The sequence below is a fragment of the Olea europaea genome, chromosome 11 (genome assembly GCF_002742605.1).
Source record: "Olea europaea var. sylvestris chromosome 11, O_europaea_v1, whole genome shotgun sequence".
In the NCBI taxonomy this organism is placed as follows: domain Eukaryota; kingdom Viridiplantae; phylum Streptophyta; class Magnoliopsida; order Lamiales; family Oleaceae; genus Olea; species Olea europaea.
In genome coordinates this window covers 27,648,671-27,659,366 of record NC_036247.1, presented here as the reverse complement: position 1 = coordinate 27,659,366, position 10,696 = coordinate 27,648,671, and the positions used below count along the sequence as shown (strand labels likewise).

Here is a 10,696-nt window from a genome sequence, read left to right as displayed (position 1 = left end):
ATTTATACTTTATATGGTAGTGGATACTCATATAGTGGACCAATCAGATGAAAGTACGCGGATCGGTAATTTAGAACGTTGAATGGAAATAAATAGACGGTTAGATATACGGGAACCTCATATGCATTCCATTGCTTCACGGCTTTGGCGTTTTGTAGATTTGAAATTGTGCTACTACGAGGGTATGAAATAGGAATCCAAGTTAGTTTTGGATACGTTGTCAATTGACTATTTTGTCCCTGTTTGACTATTTTGTCCCTGTAAATTTCACTATTGCCTTATGGTTTCATTGGACTTCATCTACATATTTTATCAACTTTTATCATAATTTTAACAAAAATGGTTTAGAACCTTTTGGGCCACTATTTAGAAATGAATTTTGGGCCTTATTTTGTAAACGACATTACAGAGTAAGAGCAAAAACATCTATTTTAGCAACGCTTTTTTTGTCATTTCATATTTACACGATTTATGAATCTCATTGGTTACATGAAAGCTGCTAAAGAAAGTTTGCAACAATCTTACCTAATTTGTGTATTCTGACTGGAAAATATAGGGTCCGCTCGAGCAATAAAAAAAATGTAAAAAAGTAAATCCTTCGTAAAAATAAAGTTCATCCAATCCTCAATGTTTAAGAGTTGACAAGAGGACAAAAGACTCAATTGATTTGAGAAAATGTAAATTAAGTTCAACCTCCCGTGTCACAAATAGGCCATGCATCGGCATTGCATAGCCTTTTTAGACAATTTTAATAAGAAGTTAAAATTTTGTTTATAGTACTATTGTGTATCATCCATTACTAATCGAAACTGCTTTAATAGGATAAGTGCTGACGAACTCTCTTGCATATGTTTACGTTTGTATTCTTGGATCTTGTATATTTAAAAAAAAAAAAAAAAGGTTGAACCCCAATTTTGAGGGTCTTCACTGCCCTGCCCCTAGAGTATCATGAGGGAGATAAATTGTGGGATGTGCCCTAGCAGGCCAGGGAACAAGAGCTTGCCTGTACACTGGTGCTCCCAAAAAGTCCAATTTCATATATCAGGAATCGAACCCTTACACTGCAGCTGGTAGCAAGGCTGAGATTACCACTCCTATCCTTTATACCATTGGGTTATGCTCCAGAGGGATAGATTTTGTATATTTTAATTTTTACTAAAAGTGGAGCATATAATTGGATGGGTAGGGATTGGAATTTTCATGAAGTTATTTGGATTAGTCCAGCTAACTCCAAACCTGTGTTCATTGCCATTTATTTAACAAAAATGTGATAATTTAATTTTCTCATTCGACTCATTTATTGCTTAAAAAATTGGAATTTTACCCTCCCTTCGAGTCTTTATGAAGAAAAAGCCATTCCATTTGTTAGAGCACTAGACTCTTTTTTATGCGAACCCGATTAGCAAGGTCGTTATCGAATCCATAGGATTTGACACCGGATCCCAAGAACGCCCAAATACGACCAAGGTTTAGGAATCGACCGGCAAAAGTGAACAAAGCAATATGAAACGAACGACCTCTTAATCACACAATCTTGAAATCTCATCCGGATTTGTGGATTTGAATTCCACAATAGTGAATTAAGCAAACAAAGCTATATTAAACTAATGACCTCTTAATTATACAATAACGAAATCGCATCCGATAATTTTGAACGCCACAAGGAAATTAATCCCTTGATAAGTTCAACCCGTTTGCTGAAGAACAAAGTTTGAAAGGAGAAAATCGCAATACTTCATTATCAAAAGTCTTGTATTACAATGTAGAAAAATAAACATATTTATACTAAAACCTAGAATAAATTTTAAATGGTATAAAATTTTAGAATACCCAGAAATCTATTAAAATCGGAAATAGAGTCCTAAAATATCTAAATTACCAAAAATAAGAAATTTGACCAAAATAAAACTTATCCAGATCACATCACTTTTACTTCTCTTATGATGACACTCTTTTTCCGAGTGATTGTGGGATCAATAGAGGATAAAAATGCCTTGTATCTTTCTCAAATCTCAACAAATCCAAAATCTATAAGGGTGTGTTTGATTGCCAATATTTTTCATGAAAATTGTGTTTTTCCACCCAAATTCTCACTTTTGTATTGTTTGATTGACATTTTTCCATAAAAAAAATATTTTCCTACTTTTAGTTACGTAACAACCATATTTTCCTCAAAATCAAAGAAAATATTTTCTTTAGGGAAAGTATGATTTTATGTTCAGGGAATTCACTCTATTTTTCTCTCTCTCATTTACTCATCAATAAAAAATGACAAGTATAATATTTTCTAAATTGAAAATTAAATTAATCAAACACATTTAATTGATAATTTCTATGCAAATAAGTTTTAGGCAATTGGATTGCTTCGAATTTATTTATTTCCATGCAAATTCAATTCTTGCAATAAAATGCACCCTAGGACAAGTTTTCTAGTTGCATTTAATGATTCCATTGATTGTGCGTTGATGTTCAGGACAATCTAGTATAAAGATGGAGTATGCATGTCAAATCATGATTATTTTAGTGCAGTTCTTGGCGTTCTCAATCCATATTCAACTTATCTTTCATTCAAGCAGGGACGGATCCAGGATTGGATCCACGATTCGGCTACAAAATTTCAAACCAAACTACTACGTAAAATTTTTTTTTTTACACATAAAAAACTGATTTTTTACCCAAAAAATAAAAAAAAATACCTTAAAAAAAGCTCTTGGACCTGGGGGGGCCTACAGCCTAGCCTAGCCCAGCCCCCCATATCCGTCTTTGCATTCAAGTGTCTCGAAAATCCAAGTATTCATCTTCAATTTGATGCATTGATTCAAATACTTAATTCTTAGTTGAATCTATAAGTGTGTATATTATTGTAATAAACTCCCTCTACTACGGAAAAAACACCAAGAAAAATCGTAAAGTCCCTTGCAAAGTTTGAGTGGCATTTGAAACTTAGGAAGATTGATATATAGAAGTGTGGGTTAGATTTTGCTTGAATCAAGAGCACACAGCAGAAGCTACATTGATAATAACATTGAGAACGTGATTGAAAATCTTTTGAGTTGTACAACCAACACAGAAGAGACGAATGAATCAAGTACTAAGGGAATGAGTATTGTGCAATTGCCTCAAAAGTTAAAAGTTGGAGAACATCTATTACATATAATAAAAGGTAATGATTGTATGGAACTTCTAATTAAAGTTTAGAACATAATCCTTACAATACTTGGTCTCCAATTTACAGCTAATTTTGAAGTCTTGTACATGAAGAAATCTTTGTTTGAGTTGAAATTAAACTCTTTGACTTGGTTATTGATTCTATAAATAATGGATGTATTTCATTATTTTGGCTATGGCCTAAAAGTTGATCTGATAGAAAAATATTGTGAGTTTAGCATCTTAAAACTTTTCGTACAAAGGATAGAAAAGTAGATGTGATAAACCTCGAGTTTATTCTTCTTTTTAATACTTGGGGATTGGATTGGTGAGTAAAATTTTATATGATTCTAACAATTTTCATATAGTGAAAAGCTTAACGATCCATTTAATTTGTGCGTTATTTTTTTTGCTAATATTCTTTTGAACAACAAAAGATTCTGTGGGTAAATAAAAATAAATGAAATTTGCGTAAAATTCGAAACATGTGGTATTAGAGCGTTAGGTGGTTTTGAGTATTGGAGAAATAAAAAAATATTTTGTTGTTGAAATATGATGTGAAAAAATTTGACGGGAGAATCAATTTTGTCTTGTAGCAAGTACAAGTTAGGGATTTATTAATTCAAGCTAAACTACACAAGGATTTGAAAAGAAAATCAATCAAGATTTCTGGCAATGAAGCTGAATCCATTATGAGCAATGAGGATTGGGAAGAATGGGATTTGAAGGCTACAGCATGATACGTCTCTGTCTGGCTAAAAAGTTCTAACAAATATTTATGGGATATCTGCTGCAAAGAATATATGTGAGAAGTTAGAAGAACTATATCAAATGAAGGGCCTCTCAAATTAATTGTACCTGAAGGAACAATTTCATTCATTACGCATGAATGCAGGTATGAAAATCTAAGATCATTTGAGTGCTTTCAACGGGATTGTTTCAGAATTGAAGGTTATTGGAGTGAAGGTAGATGACTTGGATAAGGTAAGATGGCTCATCTGGTCTCTTCCGTCTATCTATGAACATATTAAGCCAATCTTGATGTATGGGAAAGAAACTGTGAGTTTTGTAGTAGTGACAAATAACTTGATCTCAGAAGAAAGAAGATTATGGGGAAAGAAAATTTCATCTGACAATGCGGTGTTGGTGACTGAAAAGGGGAAGAAAGGTAATTCCATGAGGAAGAAAGCAACTTGCTGGAACTGAGGTCAGATTGTCCACTTGAAGAGAAATTATTCAAAGGGTGAAACAAGGTCGGCTAATTGCTTGGGATCGAACAATGCATCTCTCCTAATGGAGGAGGACGCTGATGTGGTGCTGTAAAGTAAGATGGGAACACTCTCTTGGAATGTCGTCACTTGCCATGATAGAGGCTGTGTTTTTACTGGCGCGGGTCAGCATATCTGCACATAGTATTGACTGACATTTGATGCAAGGTGTGTAAGTATGTGGTGGTATTGTGATGTTGATGACTGATGAGCTCTCAAGGAAAGTCAGTGGGAGGGTTGCACCATAACTATCAGCAGGGTTGTTTCGAAATGTAGCTGATGAAATGCTCGGAGTTCGCGGATACTTCTGAGTGGTTATTCTCATATGGTGGAGTATGGGACCATTAAAGTGTGTCAAAAGATTACCTGTTTTTTCAAGTATTGTGATTAAAAGTTGTAGAAAAGATGACGAGATTTTGACTCGTTTTCGGTAAGGTAGAGATTGTTGGGTAACTGCCTCAAAAGTTAAAAGTTGAAGGATTTCTATTACAAATAATAAAATGTAATGATTGTATGGAAGACTTCTAATTAAAGTTGAGAGTAGAATCCTTGCAGTACTTGATCTCCAATTTACTGTCAATTTTGGAGTTTTGCACATGAATGGGTCCTTATTTGAGTTGAAAGGAGTCCTTGTTTGAGTTGAAATTAAACTCTTCTACTTGGTTATTGATCCTATAAAAGAGAGTTATCTTAGCACCGACCTTATCAGTAATCACACCATTTTTGTAAAGAAAGAGGGCAACTAGACCGTGTTGGTCAAGCCTAAAAAGACAAGCTCATAGGAGTCAAATTTCATTTTAATGGTGACCATGGACATATATGATACAAATGCAATAAACTTGCATAATCGAGCTCACTCCAATGGTCTACTCCGGAAGATTATGATCTACTTTAGTTAGAAAATGTGTTGAAGTAACATTGAATACTCCAAATTATCTAATCATGATTTCATTTCTTAGTACTCCAGCTAACATGATACAAAGAAAAGATATTATCATTGTGCTGCTGAAATTTTTTGCACTACTAATGGGGGAACGTGCGTTGCATGTTAGTTGGTTAATGTTAAAAATAAGCGTTTGAAAAAATAATAAGATGATGTTAATGGAACATCAAATCATAAATAACAATTTGATGTGTAACTTTTAACATTTTCTCTCATTTATGATTCCTTGATAATAAAATGAGTGATTTTAATATATCTTGAACAATTAAATTTAAGTTGATCCTATTTTCACTTGCTTCCACCTTCGTTTCTTTTTTGTGGATACGTGGGTGGGAGTGAGTTGGGTAGGAGGTTTGGAGTTTCGGGAAGTCACACACCACCACTACAGGATTCCCTTTTAAACGGGATAAATTGGATGTGGAGTAAGAACCGTATTTTGTCTTCATTATTTTTGTTACTTTTCTATTACACAAATTATTAACAGAACAAAGATCAATGAAAACAATATTAAAACAATCCAGCAATCAATTGACATTCTTTCCTTCACCAAGGATATATAACAACGTGACTGATCATGTGATGTACATGAAAAGCAATACAAAAAGTAGAAGATAAAAGTATCTTATCGACTCGTTTATGAGATTGTAATGCAAGACATTAATTAGTGTCATTGTTTCTTTCTTACATATTAAAGTTGTTAGCAAATCAAATTAACATGCACTCATATATGACAAAAAAAATGAATTGGATGTTGACGAAAGGAATGGCTGACAAGTGTTCTCCTTGAATAGTGCCAAAGTTTGCCTCTTTTATTTATGTAAAATAATGTATGTAGATAGATAGATAGATAGATGTAGATAGAAATTAATTCTAACTCTAACAGTCGAATCAAATCCCAAATCTATATTTCGTGGTCGAGTAAACCAACCAATCCCATTTTATTCAGACAAGTATTTTAGGTTTTCACAACTCATGTGGAATGCCCATCATTTTCAAATGAGTAATTTATATTGGTGTTTAACACTCGTTTATGTGACAACATGTTTGACATTAAGCTCTTGTTTAGTACTCATTATTTTCAAAATATTTTTTTTTTGTCTCTCTTATTTTTAATTTCACATTTTCAATAAAATAATATTATATGCAAATTCAAAACATTTTCCTTATTCGTTATCAACATATTCTTATACAAAATACTATTTCAAAATCCATTTTGAACAAAAAAATGGAGCTCAAACAGACTCTAAGTAATATATTCATTTAAATGTAAGGAGATATATTAAATTTTGAATTTATCCGATGTTACCATCTAAATTAATGCTCCAATTAGACCTAGATAAAATTATTCTTTTAAAATTCCTCACTGTGTTACATGAGTTTTCTAAAATATTTATAAGTTAAAACTGTCCATACTGTTGTGACTTCAAGTATCATTGGTCACTATTCCTACCTCTATTTATATATTTTTAATTTGCATAAGGGAAATATGAAATATTTTAAAAAGGATTGAATGAGAAAAACGGATGCCCACCAATGTGAACATTTAAAACTTCCAGATCTTTAGTTTTAATTGCATTTCTTGTCAACATTTTGAAATTAATTATTTAACAAAGCAATGTCATATGGTGGGTGAAATCGAGTTCCCATACGGTTTTGCGGCTGGTCGTAGACAAGCGGTCCTTAAAACCGCGTTGCCATGTCAAGTCAAATTAGTCAAACTTTCTAGATTCTCATCCGACGTGTTGACATGTTATAATATTACTGGTCCACTCTGGTTATTAATTACACCTGTCATTCATTAGATTGGTATGTTTCTTTCTCCAGGCGTCACGTTGGTGTCACATAAACGTCATAACTCGACAATACCATGAGGTTTATCATGTGGACATTTGACAACCTTGTCCGCAGTGCGTGCTGTTGTCCCAATTTTGAATACAAGTCGGTTTTGCCTTTTCCGTTTTCCATCAATCTTCCTGGCTGGATGCACATTCTCGGCATCAGCGCGTGACCTCGTAATTCCCAAGCCCAAGGCAAAATCAACTACTTGCTACCCAGAATGTTGAACGCGTGGTCGGCGAGGCTACTAATCCTTAAAAAATCGTTGGTCAATAAAATCAACCCCTACTCAACCTATATAATTATCTTCACCTCTCGTTTGCTTGTTCTTTCGATTCTCCGTAGAAAACAATTTTTCGAACCTTAAACTTGAAAACTTCGATTCGACTTCTTTTCTGCAAGTTAAATAGGGTACTTCATACATGAATTTTCATTTCTTAATTCTGGATTTTTTTTAAAAACTATGTTTTTCGGTTTATTTTCTTGGTTGTAAGTATTTTTTAGATTTAAATTCTACCCATCATTTCGTGTTTTACAGGTTGATCTTCTTGTGTCATCTATTGGAAAATTGACTTGTCACTGCGTCTTGGGCTTCAAATCAACGTAGATGAAGAGATTGGAATTCGCAGATTTGGAGTTATAAAGGTGTAGCTGAGTTTAATGAGATAGCCAAGTTCATTCCTCACGCAAGCAAAGAAAGGGTTCTGATTGCTGAATACAGAAGTTGAAGTCGTAAAAGAAGCGACCTGAGTTATGTTGAGGTTTGTCGGTGCATGAAACAGTTTATGCTACGGCATAGGATGAAACAACCGTTTTCTGGGTGTAGTGGGACTGGTGAAGATTTATCAAACTCTTCTTATCCCATCATCTCCTCAGTACCTACCAGACTGTTCGACTCTTTGAAATTTGAAACAGGATACTCTCCAAATTCGCCTTTTACTACCCATTTTGAATCTCAGACCCTCGCCACATTTAGCGACAGTCGAGAGGGACAAAATTCCACAGATACTCATTCTGAAGCCACTCCCTCATCTCATTCTTCTTTGGTTCACAATAAAATTTTCCAACAATTAAGCCACTCTCCCAATGGTCTATTGATTTGTTCTGGGGGACCTTTTCTTCAGAATGCAAATCACAATCAGCATGTAGAATGCACTTTGGAAGAATTAGAGACTGCTCTCATGGGACCAGATGATAACGTGGATGTGAGAACCTTGGATCCTTCTTTAGGGGAAAATAACCAACTACAATCATCAGGCAAGAGGTCTCCGCCCTGGAACTCACGTTTACATGATCAAGGGACATCTTACATTTCCTGCTTTAGAAGCTCGGCCGACGAACTTCATGCTGAGAAGCGTCTCAAAGCAATGGAGGACTTATCATTGCAGGGCATCCCTCAACATAATCTTAAACAGTTGCTGGTTGAATGTGCTAGAGCTCTTTTTGAGAATAAATTAGACGAATTTGAGAAATTGGTTGAAGAGGCACAAGGTGTTGTATCTATTTCTGGTGAACCAATTCAACGTCTAGGAGCTTACATGGTTGAAGGGCTAGTAGCAAGGAAAGAATCATCAGGCTCCATCATCTATCGAGCCCTCAAGTGTAGGGAGCCAGAGAGCAAAGATTTGCTTTCGTACATGCATATTTTGTACGAAGTATGTCCTTATTTCAAGTTAGGTTACATGGCGGCAAATGGTGCCATTGCCGAAGCATGTAGAAATGAGGATCATATCCATATTATTGACTTTCAGATTGCACAGGGGACACAATGGATTACTCTCTTACAAGCATTAGCAGCAAGACCCAGTGGCGCCCCTCGTGTTCGAATTACAGGGATTGATGATCCGGTCTCTAATTATGCTCATGGTGATGGTTTGGCAGAGGTAGGGAGACGGTTGGCTGCAATTTCTGATAAATTCAATATCCCCGTCGAGTTTCACGCTATCCCAGTTTTTGCTGCAGAGGTCACGATGGATATGCTTGATGTTAGGCCCGGTGAGGCTCTGGCAGTGAATTTCCCATTGCAGCTCCATCACACCCCTGACGAGAGTGTCGATGTTTCCAATCCGAGAGATGGACTTCTAAGAATGGTGAAATCACTTTCTCCCAAGGTGATTACTCTAATAGAGCAAGAATCGAACACAAATACCGCGCCATTTTTCCCAAGGTTCTTAGAAACGCTTGAATTCTACGCAGCAATGTTCGAGTCAATAGACGTGACCATGCCTAGACACCAGAAGGAACGCATTAATGTAGAGCAGCATTGTTTAGCTAGAGATATTGTGAACATAATAGCCTGTGAAGGTAAGGAGAGAGTAGAACGTCACGAACTCTTTGGCAAGTGGAAATCGAGATTTACCATGGCTGGTTTTAGGCAATATCCTCTAAGTCCTTACATAAATTCTGTGATTAGGGACCTTTTGGGACGATACTCTGAGCATTACACGTTACTAGAGAAGGACGAGGCTATGCTATTGGGATGGAAGGAAAGGAAACTGATTTCGGCATCTGCTTGGCACTGAATGAGATAGTTGTAGAATTACTTGTTTCTTTTATTGGTTAAAATTGATAATCATGTTTTACAACTTTGATATCATCTTTATACCACCCCATCTTGTTTACTTGAATTATTTCATATTATATTTTAGCTTATAGAAGCATTGTAGAGACATATATTCTTCTTGATTGATGTTACCACGGTTTTTCTTTCGATTCTATTGAGGTTGCATTAGAATTGAGTGAATTCACACTCATTCGACTAAGTTGTAAGTGTTATGCCCTAGATACAATCGATTTAGGTTGTAAACGCTTTTAATATATTTAATGCATTTGATTTTGGCGAGATCTATTATTTATTTAAATTAATTTTGTAATAAATAATATTAAATAATAGAATCCGAAGACCCAATTTTTAGGTAATCTGTTAATCACAAGGAGTTGTGATTGTGAGATACAAATTACATATAATTGGATCTTGAATAAACCATGGTCGTAAGTAATAACGAGATACGGATATCGTTAATACAGTTAGACCATCACGTGTGGCATTTCTTACTTATGAAATAAGTAGCTGATCTCACGAGTTAAAGTGTGGTGACACTTAAATGAACATGTGGATGTTTTGTTGTAGAACAAAACATTGGAGACCCGCTAAGAGATTCCACATGGATAACTATCTGAGTGTCAGTGGCTAATCTCTAACGTTCGGTAGTGGAATTGATCCTTTGACTTGAGGTCGTCATAGTACCCTGTATGAGGACAGTCATACTTTGGCGGTGTTGGATGTTGCTCTGAAAGGGACCGCTAATACGACATCGTTCGGGTACGTCAAGAATCGTATGAAGGTTGTGATTGATCAATAAATGATTCGTCACTCTTAGATAATAGGAGATGATCTGCGTTTCATTCAATTAAGTCGATGATGAAATCCTTGGCCAAGGTGTACTCATAAGTCGAAAAGAAGTTTTCGATTTATATTGACTTAATAGTGGAATGAAAGATA

The 10,696-nt window shown here is 35.2% G+C and overlaps 1 protein-coding gene across 1 annotated transcript; it reads left to right on the top strand.

Moving 5' to 3' along the window:
• Positions 1 to 7,232: 7,232 nt before the first annotated feature.
• LOC111403941 (scarecrow-like protein 21) lies at positions 7,233 to 9,888 on the top strand. The gene is made up of 2 exons (XM_023032624.1): positions 7,233 to 7,605; positions 7,733 to 9,888. The coding sequence occupies exon 2, from the start codon at positions 7,968 to 7,970 to the stop codon at positions 9,714 to 9,716; it is 1,749 nt and encodes a 582-aa protein (XP_022888392.1). The 5' UTR covers positions 7,233 to 7,605; positions 7,733 to 7,967; the 3' UTR covers positions 9,717 to 9,888.
• Positions 9,889 to 10,696: the final 808 nt, after the last annotated feature.

Excerpts from the sequence above, each read along its gene's own strand:
- LOC111403941 (XM_023032624.1), top strand. The coding sequence starts at position 7,968 with ATGAAACAGTTTATGCTACGGCATAGGATGAAACAACCGTTTTCTGGG.